The sequence below is a fragment of the Sebastes fasciatus genome, chromosome 19 (genome assembly GCF_043250625.1).
Source record: "Sebastes fasciatus isolate fSebFas1 chromosome 19, fSebFas1.pri, whole genome shotgun sequence".
In the NCBI taxonomy this organism is placed as follows: Eukaryota; Metazoa; Chordata; class Actinopteri; order Perciformes; family Sebastidae; genus Sebastes; species Sebastes fasciatus.
In genome coordinates this window covers 5,988,123-6,001,727 of record NC_133813.1, presented here as the reverse complement: position 1 = coordinate 6,001,727, position 13,605 = coordinate 5,988,123, and the positions used below count along the sequence as shown (strand labels likewise).

The window sequence follows — 13,605 nt, the reverse complement described above, 5'->3', positions numbered from 1 at the left end:
AAGCAAAGATGTCTTATAATGCAGTAGTCAAATGCTTTCTGTAAATAATCCGATATATAGAATCCTCATTCTGCATCACATTTCTGTATAATTATTACACCATGCATTGTTCACGTTGCCTCATTTCTTCCATTACAACCCTACCTTATACTGCAAGTTATTATGGGTAGCGGGAGCTGGGGAAAAAAAGCCCACAGAGCTGTAGCAGCAAACGAGCTGCAGCGATGGACGTGATGTGTTTGGGGTAGAGTGATGCCTCGTACACAGAGACGAGCCAGCCAGGAAGAGGGGGGGTTTGAGGGAGGGTCAGCCGGAGGTGGCTCTAGCTCTGAATGCACAGCCCTGCTGATATCTTCATTCATTGATTTTAAAGAACACCACCAAGTGGCACAGAGCAGAGATAACAGGGCTCAGAGTTGTGCTTGGGGAGGATGTGGGTAGTGCAGGCTGAGACACACAAGACACAAGAAGGGGCCTTTTGGTAACACTTCATTTTACAGGTCCGCAGATTTCATGGTAGTTAGGTGACAATTAGCAAGTAACCTGTTTGAAATTTCTTTGGAATTACTGCCAAATTACCCCAATATTTACCTCAAAAAGTATCAAATGTCTTTATTATAACCATTATTTAAATTCTAAATATATAATCGTTAAAATAGGGCCCTTAGGCTCGTAATTCCAAAGAAATTTCAAATAGGTCACTTGCTAGTTATTGGACCTGTAAAATGAAGCGTTACCGACCATTTTATTTGAGTTACTCATGCTTTATCTGATAGGGACAGACTAACTGAAACCAGCTATCCAATGCAAGTACCATAGTGTTTATAGAGGACGCTAATGTGGGTTTATATGATGTTTAGCATATGCGAAAGGTCATTGAGTATTGGATTATTCATAATCTGCAAAAGTTTGGCTAAGGAGGCTGGGGAGTAAAATGCATTATCTTTGCCATTTTGCCAATAATTAACTCAAGGTCTACTTACTACGTTTTTCTGGAGCTTTCAACTAGGGATGTACCGATACTGGATTGGATATCTGACCGATACTGACTCAAATAGCTGGATCGGGTATTGGTGACAATAGATCCGATACCCGATTTAGTTTTGACCAATTTAATACATTTATATCTATGTATTTATTGGTCACATTTTGTTTTACAAAGTTAGGAAAGCAATGTTTAAGTCAAGCCTGATGTTGCCTTACACATAACAGAATGATCCCAGTCACTTCCACACAGTGAGGCATACAGCTTATTAATTAAAGACTGGTATCGGATCGGTACTCGGTATCGGCCGATACCCAAAGCCCAGGTATCGGTATCGGGACTGAAAAAGTTTGATTGGTGCATCCCTACTTTCAACTGCGAGTTTGCTAATAAAAATATCTGTTGTCATCACGTGACCCGAGTGTTAAATGTAGATAATACGAGTGGAATATAATATATATAATATGCATACTCCATCCATTGAGGAAGACCATGACGTGCAGCTGAAAGCCCAGAAAAAAAAGATAATAAGTGGACCTTGAGTTAAGTTCTTTAAATTGATTTTCTTTTTTTTATCTAACAAAACATAGTGTTGTATTGGACAATGCTGTATTGCATTGATTATGTTTCCACTTTTTAAGGGTTTATACGTTGCTACTCATGGCGTTATTCATGTTAAATAATTTAGTAATGGTTTATAAATCAGTTACAAGTCATAACAACCACCAGATTCTACTATTATCAGGCTATTAAATTGGTGTTATTGGTCGCAATAAGCACCATAGATGTGGGTCAGTAGGGGCCTACTACACCTACTACGTTGTGAATGTGAAAGTGACACTTAAAAGCAACACGTTCTAACACGTAAAAACTGCATGAAATGTTACGTTTTGTACACAAACAAAAAGGCTTCTTTAGGTTTAGGCAACAAAAACAATACAATATACAATATAATGTTTTTGCTTAAAATTACTACGTTTCAAAAGTGAAAGCGAAACTTAACACTTGTGAACACAAAGACAACTACACTCAGTTGGTTGCACACAGGAGGCGAGCCATGGCCCTGGTCGCTAGAGGTCGCTGTCGTGTTCTTTTATACCTTCTTTCGGTGATCTGCCATGTGAATAGATAGTAAAACCTACTAGTGGGTGTAGTAGGCCCCTATTGACTCACATCTATGGTGCTTATAGTGACTGATAACGCCTATTTAATGGCCTGACAATAGTCTAATCAGCTGCAACAACTTGTTAAAGGAACAGTTCAACATTTTGGGAAATGTATGATATATGCATTACCTTACTTTATATTACCAAATAGAAAGGATACACACCAGCCAAAGGAATGTTTCACTATGTGACTGATCAACCCGATTCGACTCTTATCAGTCCATTAAATAGGCCTTATCAGTCGCTATAAGCACCATAGATGTGGGTAAATAGGGGCCGACTACACCTACTATGTTGTGAAAGTGAAACTTAAAAGCAACACGTTCGAAAACGTTGTAAAACTGAATGTAACGTCATGTTTTAAACACAAACAAAAGGTTTCTTTATGTTTAGGTAACAAAACTACAACTTCTTTAGGTTTAGGAAAAAATAAATAAATTTAGATTTACGTAACAATACTACAACTTCTTTAGGTTTAGGTAACAAAACTACAACTTCTTTATGTTTAGGCAAAAAAGATAACACTTAGTTTAGGGAAAAACATTGTGTTTGCCTCTATTGATCCACATCTATGGGGCTTATAGCGACTGATAAGGCCTATTTAATAGCCTGACAACAGTCTAATGCAAATGTATTAGTGTGTTTTTCATAATGTGTGACACAGGTCAGTGACTGTATAGGCCTACAACTGCATCAGTTTTTAATCCTAACAAATAACCGCAGTCAAACACAACATTTAACGATTAAGGTTTTCATTTTTATTAAGATTATAAATTTTTTTAACAAATATTTTCTGGAACAGTTTTACCCGGTGATATACAATTTTAGTAAGCACAAAAATACAAGAATAACAACAAAAAATCTGTAGAGAATGGCTGAATACTCTCTTTATTTTGGTACACATAGTGCTCATAAAGCTAATGCGTGGATTCTTTATGGCTAAATCAGGCCTTTTTAAAACAAAAGGACTAAGATAATTCTTTTACAAAACAAAGTCACAAAACCCAAGACATGTTCTGAATGCTGTGAAAAGGCTTTGAGCGACAACCATGATTAAGAGGAGATGTCAAACTGTTTACTATGGCACACTGGGAGTGGAGAGGTGAAGTGATAACCACAGTAATAGCCCAAAAAAGTGTTACAGTATGGAAGTGTTGGCACACCGTTAAGTGATATGAGTTGCTTCAGAGTCCATTGTACCTCAAAGTGTTTAGGAGGGAGACTTGAACGTGGTGTTTCACATGACAACCGAAGGTGCCATTTTCAAACTGGAGACGGCTCCTCAGCTCCACAAACAGGAGAGACGTTCAGTCAAATTATCACAATAGCTAGCAGTGGTGTGCATTTGATTTAAGGCAACGGAAGTCAATCCATTTCAACGTATCTCCCATTGGGACGACAGGAAAGCCTGTACATGATATATATATACTGTATATGGCACAAACTCTTGTCCTCTCCCTGCCAAAAACTACTGTCATTAAAACCCTCCATTTTTTTAAATAGCTTTTTCTTTTTTTTCCTGCAAAAATAAAGTTGATTTTAGACCTTGTAGGGGAGACCGGGCTCAGTTGTAACGTCTCCAGATATCCTCCAATCAGAAACAAGTGTGAGTGATGTCACACTTACACACCCAATGAAGCACTTTTACAGACAAAGGTGTGCTTTAATGTGTAATTCTTGATGTTTTTTGTCTTCTGTGTATATTTTGAATCACAAGTATGTGATTAGACTACAAGTTGCCAATTCAATGTTCAGAGCTTTTCAGCATGTGGTATTTTTACTACAGTATGACACCACGAGGTCAGTTGTAATGCATGTACTTAATGTTGAAAGATCTTTGTCAGTGTTTAACATATTGAATAATGAACATGAATGTTCAACATTTAAGTTAATGAGGTTATAATTTGGCCAATTGTGACACTTTCTGTGTTAAAAGTTAATTAATAAACTTGTTTTTACCAAAACAACTGACCAGATTGGTGACAAAGACAGAACATTTTGCAGCGTTTACAGCTGACCTCACACATGGGGGGCTCTATTTGTAACAATGCACAACTTCACACAGTTTCATCAAATACATATTCTGCTGCAGCACATCTTTCAGAAAGGATGCACAGCAGTAGGATATACAGTAAAAACTTGTAGTTTTCCCCCCAAAAAGGTTCCCATTTATTTTCTGTAACTTTCCGAAAACTTGTTCTGGGAACATTCCCGGAAGGTTTCAGAAAAACATTCCATCATGGACACGTAAAATAGTGTCAGGAAACATTATCACTATAGCCCCAATTCTTGTGTTGTGTAGTAATTTTATCTCCATGCACAGAACATTTGCTGAAGCTGAAAAAGTTCCACAAATTACATCTTCACATGAAATGTCTTTGGAGTACAATATGGGGAACTTTAACAGGAACATTCTCCTGAGCTTAGAAAAATGTTCCTGCTGGGTTTACTTTAATAAAAAAACATGTTACAACTGTAATGTAAAATTACATTGTATGTAGCGATGTCTCTTTATGCAAAAGTGGAAAGTTACTGTCTGTGTGCTCTTCGTCTCATGTAGTGTTGACTTTTTACTGGGACACTGTCTGAGTAAAACAACTCCTTTTCTCACAGTCCCTGTTGTATATTTCTATATAATCACATTGTAATAATCTCCTGCAGTGCACTCTTCTGCAGGACTTTTGTGTGACTCTGTATAACCAGTGCCTCTTCTTGCAAGAATAAAATACAACAAAGACATTTCATCTTGTTTGAGATCTTATTTCAACGTTCATTAGGACTCATCTTGGAATACTGACAGAATTTCCATTACACAACTGAAACCCTGGTCTCTCCTATATAAAATAAAAGGTTTATATTTCAAAATGCCACAATGGCTCTGGTCCATGCACCCAGACTGGCCAGGACCTGTTTGCTACAGATCTGCTCCAAGTCTGCCTGTCTGCTCAGCAGCCCAGAAAACCCAGAGCCAAAGATGGAAATCAGGTTGGAGATGTTGGAAGTGTCTGTGTAGTCTAAGCTGGAGTAGTAGGAACAGTCTTCACGTTTTGCTCGTTTGCGAGCTGCTGCAAAATCCGACACTTCCTCCACACAACAGCCAGACTCCACCTTGCGTTTCTTGGCCGAGGACTGCGCGCTCTGGCCGGCGCACTGGAGCGCGTCACAGCCGCAGCAGCAGCAGTCCTGGTGGAGGTACCGGTTCTCCACAGTGGTCACCACATGCGTGTCCAAATCCAGCACTGTGGTTTTGTTGCAATGCACGCTGCTGCTGCTGTTGTTTGCAGGAAATTGGTCAGAATGTGACTCTGGAGTTGAAGAAGCCTCCATGCAGCAGCTCCTATAGTAGGAGGGATCCGGTTCTTTGCAGCGGTCCTCCAGAGAAGCGCAGCCGAAAAGAGCGTTCGAAATCCGGGCGTGCGCAACTGGCTGCAGCGCTGCGCCTCCTCCATGGCACGCAGAGGCGCACAAACTCTCCTCCTCTTCTCTGCAAGCTTGCTCCTCATCCTCTGCGTCCTCTGCGTCCACATCCAGCGGGTTGAGCTCCTGGATCTCGTTGCACACAGTCATCACCTCCTCGTACTGCTGCATCCTGTAGATCTCCGCGTATTTCTCCTTGATGTAGACCTGCCTGGCGTTCCTCAGCACATAGGAGACGAGCAGGTTTTTGTGCAGCTTGATGCCTCCTCTCTGCGTCCTGGAGTTGTGGATCTTCAGCAGGGAAATGGAGATGAGGCTTTGCGCGTCCACTGCTGCTGCTGCACAGTCCATGGTGTTGATCATTATTATTATTATGATGATGTGTCCACCACCAGCTCCAGATTCCTCTCCAGGACTGCCCAGGAGAGGAAAACCTGACTATTACTCTTTCTCAATGGGAATCGTTTCAAGCTTCAAGTGAGCTCTGTGGAGGAACATCGGACACAATGACCCGCCTCTCTCTCTCTTTCTCTCTCTGTGAGCCAGCAATCATTCGCAGATGGCCTGAAACCAGAGTAAATATATAGTCCCAGACAGAAGCCCCGCCCCCTCTGCAGGGATCAGCCAATCAGCAGCCTGGGATCTGTTGAGTGACAGACTGGCGAGCTGGAAATATGTCGCTCTCGACCAATCAGCGTCAGGCGGTTCCTCTGTACTATTCAAATTCCACCCAGGTTGTCTAACAGGAATGTCCTCATTTCTGCTGCCCCATAGCTGGCACTTCCAAAAAAAAAAAAAAAACAGGTAGTTTTTCTGGGTAAACCAGTAGAGAGATAAAAAAAAAAAAGGAATCGGTTTAAAGTTTTGTGTTCCAAGTACAAATATTTGTTTTAAAGGTCCCATATCGTGCTCATTTTCAGGTTCATACTTGTATTTTATGTTTCTACTAGAACATGTTTACATGCTGTAATGTTCAAAAAACACTTTATTTTCTCATGTCTGCCTGAATATACCTGTATTCACCCTCTGTCTGAAACGCTCCGTTTTAGTGCATTTCAACGGAATTGCAACGGAATCGCGTTGCTAGGCAACAGTTTCGGTCCACGTTTACTTTTTATAGTTTTCCGGGTAAACCAGTAGAGAGATAAAACAAAAAAAGTAATCTGTTTAAAGTTTTGTGTTCCAAGTACAAATATTTGTTTTAATCTTTTTGACCAAGACAGCTTAAAGGGGACATATCGTGCTCATTTTCAGGTTCATACTTGTATTTTATGTTTCTACTAGAACATGTTTACATACTGTAATGTTAAAAAAACAACTTTATTTTACTTGTACTGTCTGCCTGAATATACCTGTATTTACCTTCTGTGTGAAACACTCCGTTTTAGTGCATTTCAATGGAATTGCGTTGCTAGGCAACAGTTTGGGTCCATGTTTACTTCCTTTCAGCTGATGTTATTTACATACAATGCAACCAGGAAATAAACTGGGCCACATTTAGAATGTTTACATTTAAAACCGTGTAATGGTTTAAATATTGTATATTTGAAATCCTAACGGCTTGTTTCAAACGCACAATTTATGAATACGGGCTTTGTGTATTTCTCTGTATATTGAGCGTTTTGATAGTTTAACAGTATTTATAAAGCACTTATACCTGCTTTATAATAAAGACATGAAAATCTCACTTTTTACAATATGGGACCTTTAAGCATAACTTAATTTTGTCCCAAAACTGTTAAACTCGGAGAGACATGACAGGAAACAAACAAGTAAATGAAGGAATTTATAGAGAGCCTAAGTTACTCTCCTTCCGATGAACACCACTTGACGTTATTTAAAAAAAAAAATGTGAACGGTAGTCAACGGAGAGAGATAAATATTTGTTTGATCCCGTTTGAATCCCATGAATCACACACATATGATGTTTGTCAATTTAAAAGATTTTTGCAGAAAGTTTGTTGTTAAACAGTTGAGGTATGTGACAAACATCATATATGTGATTCATGGAGCAATTCAAACGGCATCAAAAAAATATGAATCTCTCTCCGTTGACTACCGTTCATATTTTTTTCGATATAAGGTCCCATGGGGTCCACCGGAAGGGCGTGACTTAGGCTCTTTTAGCAACCAGAACATATGAACACTGCAAATTATGACATCTCATGAGGCAAAAAAAAAAACATTTTGTCCCTTACCTCTAGTGGTAGCCATGCAGATAGTTTCTGGTTTTGAGATATCCGTCTCTGAGATTTCTGCCTCCAGCTGTTTCATTAGAATTACTTTCTACCAAAGAAATAGTCACTATGAAATTGTTATTAAATCATTAAACTGTTATTACACCAAATGGGTGGAGGCAGAAATCACATAAATATCTCAAAGCCTGGACAAATACAGCAAAAACAAAGTCACCAAAGGCTGTTGAATACACACAAGCAGACCACCGGCACCATGGCTGAAACCCTGTGTCCATTAGTGCCACCAATGGCTCCAAAAATTCTCCAACAAACTGTCCAAACTCTCTTGAAAAATAATGTCAGTATGTCTTATCCACAGGAAGTCAGAGTTTCTACTGAGGCTCTCGGAGCTTTCAGAAACTTTCCACTTGGGGTTGTAAATAGGACAAGGGGGGGGGTGCGTTCATATGGACTCTCGTGAACACGGTAAACACGACCCCATTTTAAGTGATCGAAGCCGCTGTATCAAGGTCCCGCCCACACACCCACCAGAGCCAATCACGAGCCAAGCACGGCCACAGCTTGTTAGTGTGAGCCAACTAGCTGCTACGTTAGCACATCGGTAGCTGTTTGGCTGGAAAGACACAACAGCTAACCGTAATATCTCTATAATTTATGATTAAAGTGACACGTGTCATTACACAGACTGGTGACGGTAATGGAAAGTTAAAGTTACATCTCTTCTCTCGAACAATTGCGGAGCCTCCGGCTGCGACTGCTTCAGCTGTCAATCATGACTTCACACCCCCTTTTTATAGCATCCAATAACTAATTAAAACCAAACTGATCAGAAAAATGAACACTTGAACGTACATCCGCCTGATAAGAACTATCTAAAATGACAGAAACCGTCTTTGGGAGAAATTTATTTGACTTTGACTTTTTAGTTTGGGCCATCCGCTAACATGGAGGGGGCGGGACTCATTACCTATACTGCAGCCAGCCACCAGGGGGCGACCCAGGTGTTTTGGCTTCACGTTTGGGGAGCTGTCATGTCATCCATTTTTATATACAGTCTATGTGACAAACACAGAGAATCATTACCTACCTGCAGTTATAGGTAGTTAGTGGTACTTTACTGTCTTGGTTCACTCTTAGCGCTGTCATGGCATAGAGTGAATATTAGACGAACAACAGGTGACCAGAAACAAAAAATTGTGCCCCTCAGTGTGGTATCACCTAGATATATGAAATTTGGTGGGTATATGTAACATGTTGAGACGTACAAAAAAGCCTCTTGGAGGTATACTGTTAACCCAACAGGAAGGCGGCCATGTTGAATTGAATGTGTTATTTTAGGGCTTTTTTTTGCCATTTCCAGGAAACTGTACTTTAACAAACTCCTAGAGATTTAACCTGATCGACTTCAAATTTGGTCAGTACAGTCTTAAGACCTTTGTGATGAAAAGTTGCTAAAAGCTTCAGTTTTTATGGAACTAAATTATGTTGCAGTGGCGTGGCGGGGAAAAAGCGGCTTTCGCCAAAACACAGGAAGTTGTCATGTCGTTTATCAACCAATCCGCTCCACATTTCTCATGCCTGATAAGAGTCCTGGCCTGAGGACATCCACATGCAAATTTAGACTCACTTTCATAGCGCCACCTACTGGCAAAAGGAAATGACGTATTTTGCACTTTGTTGTACTCCACCTTGCAAATTAATCAGACCCACCTCAAATTAGGTCAGAAAAGTCTTAAGACGTCGATGATGCTTTTTAGTGAAAATTGTGACTTAGGATTGAACGGCGTTACCGTGGCGGCGCGGCGAATTTCGATATCTTGCCATGAAAAAAGAAACCGCCGGTTACAGTGGGGTATCGGCATAAACAAAGACGACAATTTTCATATGATATCACAGTTGACTAATGTGTTTAGTGACAAAATCAGAACATTTAATAATAGATCTGCTTCCTCAAACTGACCCTAAATAACCCTTGTCAGTAAAACATGTTGGAATAATAAACTCACAAATAACACAATGTATTATAATTCATAATAATAATGATAATTCACACTGTCAGTCACTAATTCTAAAGGCGGCTGGAATGAATAAAGGAAAACACCAGTTTTCTTTGTGTATGTGTCTGAGTATACTTCACTTACAAACCAACTCAGTCCCATACTGCAGTCATCCAGCAGCGCAGTGGCCTCTACAGGTTTCCTCAGAGGTTCAAATGTTTGCCATCTGAGTGCAATAACCTGTGTTGAACCTGTAGAGGCCAGTGCAGCACTAGTTTTCTGCCCTGTGTGATTAGTGTTATGTTTCCAAATTCTCAGTCTGAGGTGGGACAGTGCTTCTACTCTCTCGTCTGCAGCAAGATATTTGTTTCCATGCAACCATGAAGTCATGAAAATGTGGAAGCCCCCCCCCCCCCCTCCTCTCTGGATAAGACCAACACCACTCTGAAGGACACCTGATTGTACTGTTCTCTATGAATGATGAATGTGTGATGCAGAGCAGGACACACTCATCTTTTCTTCCAGAGGAGGTAGCTGTTTGCAAAGAGGAGCGCACCCCAGAGGTTTCCTTCAGTTTAATATATAAAGATCACCGCTCACTAGATAAAGGCTTGTTGGACGTGCTGGCGCTGCAACATATAAGGCAGAGCATCCCCATAATGCAATGTGTGCCATATTAATTTACTGAGGAAAGCTTTGAATAAGGATTTCTTAGGTAATTTTACAAGGCTGCAAATTTCATGGTAATTAGGTGATAATTAGTAACCTATTTGAAATTTCTATGGAATTACTGCCAAATTACCCCGATATTTACCTCAAAGTTGATCGAAAATTACTTTATTATAAACATTATTTAATAATTATATGCTAAAATAGCATATAATTGTTAAAATAGGGTCCTTAGGCTTGAGAAGCGGAGGTGCGCTGCTCTTCATCGGAGATGGAAAACTAATAGAAGACACTTCTGATCAGGCACAAATCTCACCATTGTGTGACTTATTGTCTACACAAATGTAACCTGGTAGCTAATGTCATGATTCAGGGAGTTTTTTTTAAGAAATTTCAAAGAAGTTATTTGCTAATTATTATCTATTTATCAGCAAACATGGGAATAAAGCATATCAATTAACTTTGTATTCTTTTCCTGGAAATGTATTAAATAAATTACCAGCTCTTGGGAAATAGTGGAATATAATATTTAAATAATGTTTATAATAAAGTAATGTTTGATAAGTTGAGGTAAATATTGGGGTAATTTGGCAGTAATTCCAAAGAAATTTCAAATAGGTTGCTTGCTAATTATCACCTAATTACCATGAAATTTGTGGACCTGTCAAATGTTACCGAATCTTATTGGAGACTATTTTTTTTCAACCTTTGAATGACACATTTAGGAACAAAAGACAGCCTTTAAAAGTGCAGTAAATTCAAACAAACAAACAAAACAACCCCTGAAAGAACACATTAAATAACAAATACACAAGACGCATTAAATGTATAGTAATGAATGGTAATAGTACATGTTTGGCCGCATTATGACAAAGAGTGCATTGGTGTGTACCATAATAATCCTTTCTTATGAATACCAGCAGTGTGATAGCTGACATCCGGACCACCAGGGGAACTCCATGCTCTCTTAATCCATGTGCAAACTTGCTGAGACTGTCACAGTTCAAAAAGGGTTGGATCACCCAAATGACAAATATAGTTTCTCAGTTATAGTGGTATCTAGCCATGTACTAGCCTAAAGATAGTTTTATTTTTCCAGGTTTTGAGACATCTGTTTCTGAGATTTCTGCCTCCATCCCAAACTTGATCATAGTTAAGTGTTTTCTTTTTAAATTATTATTGGAACTACTTTCTACCAAAAGAATAGTTCCAAAGCATAAAGATTGGAAGCAGAGGGAAACAGCTAGCCGGGCTCTGTCCAGAGTTAACGCCTCTAAAGCTCACTGATTAACACGTTATATCTCATTTTGTTTAATCTGTTCTTCAAGAAGCAGTTTGGTAAACACATTCGTCGTGTATATATATATATATATATATATATATATATATATATATATATATATATAATCAGACTGAACTTGTGTAGTCTGAACCCGGCATTAGAGGTCTTGGTACTTTTGAACTTTGAACGGAGTCAGGCTAGATGTTTCCCTCTTCAAGACTGACATGGACCTTTATCTCACTCTCAGAGAGAAATCATGTAATTCCCCAAAAATATTGAACTATTCCTCTGACATAAAATTCCATAGCATGAATAATTCTTATAATATTTCAGTTAGAGACATGAACATACCGATAAAATCACAATCTATCACATTTTGACAGTTGTGGGTGTACTTTGTGTTCATGTAACATGGAAGACTTTTAGTACATGTCCTCCTACCTGTACATACATATCAGTATATATAGTTACAGCCCCTTCCCATAAAAGTAAATTATCATTAGTAGGCCTACATTTTCATGAAAAATACAGATTTCATTCCATTATCCTGCTTTCCTTCTCTCCCCACATTCTTCCGTTGTATTGCGGTCTCTTTCTATTTTGCAGTCTTGCCTCGTATCTGCACTCCCCTCCATCCTCGCCCATCTCCTCCATTTATGTTCTGCTCTCATCTTTTCAGCCTCACTTCTCGATTGTCTCTGGCTCCTCTCTTGTACCACCCCTCTGCTTATACCGCACTGACATCCTCACCTCTCAGTTTCCTCCCAAGCATGTTTATTTCTCTCTCTCTGTGGCTCGGAGAGGGAGTGCAGCATTGCAACACAGATGCAGGTGTCAGCAAAGCAGGTGCTGTTTTCTCTCAGCTTCCTGAGCATGCATGGTCAGCACTGTAGACCGTAGAGGTAGCTGTCTGTGATGCTGATCCAGATCCATACCCCCACATATTACTCCCATGCCTCCCTACTTTCCTTGTGCTACCTCACTCTGTAGCGTCTACAGCGAGTGCCTAATTACTGCACTTCTCACCAACCTCTCTTCCAGCTTTTCTGCTCAGTCTTGTAGAAGAGCAATTGTTTGTAGCAGATCTTTCAGACATTAGATTTTAGCAACACTGAAAATTATGATTTATTGATGAAGGCTTGAGTCAGTTTCTCCCTCAGTGAAGCTTGTGAGGGACTATCATGCTTGATTTCTCCATCCAAACCTGTATGTCCATCACAAAAATATCTTAGATGCTAGTGGATTTTAATGAGGCTTTGGGGAATATTGCATCTCAGTTACGCTTGGGCCAGACTGCCCACGTGAGCAGTGCGTGACGGCGTGAGTTTGCCTTTCATAATGGCCATTTCATTTCGTTATAAATGTCATTTATATTTATTTTAGACAGGAAAAAAAGGTTAAGAACCGTGTGGTTATTTGTAAATAATAGTAATAATCCCCATTTAAAACCCCATACTTTATTCATTCATGGAGCGGCCGTGCAAGTCACTGCATGTTCTACCACACTGCCCTGCAATTATTAAAAAACGACTTAATCTTGAACTATCATTCCCTGTGTAGATATGTTATGTAAGGGATAATGTACAGCTAGCGGGTCATTGTTGTGAAAGAATCCCCGACAGGGCGATGAGAGACCAGCATTGCCCTGTCGGGGATTCTTTCACAACAAGGACCCGCTAGCTGTACATTATCCCGCTTATTACGCGGCTACTTACTTAAAAAAATCAATATTTTGACACAAAAACGGTCCGCCAGAGTCTGACATCAGAGCTGCGCCCATAGCAATGGTCTGCTATACATAACAACAGTCTGTTACACAGAAATTACAGGCCGCAGAACGCCGTAATTGACCAATCATAATAATAATAATATACATTATTTTGTCAAGGAA

The 13,605-nt window shown here is 39.6% G+C and overlaps 1 protein-coding gene across 1 annotated transcript; it reads right to left on the bottom strand.

The window, feature by feature from the left end:
- Positions 1-2,886: 2,886 nt before the first annotated feature.
- Positions 2,887-6,540, bottom strand: ier5l (immediate early response 5-like). The gene has a single exon (XM_074617803.1). The coding sequence runs from the start codon at positions 5,929-5,931 to the stop codon at positions 5,011-5,013; it is 921 nt and encodes a 306-aa protein (XP_074473904.1). The 5' UTR covers positions 5,932-6,540; the 3' UTR covers positions 2,887-5,010.
- Positions 6,541-13,605: the final 7,065 nt, after the last annotated feature.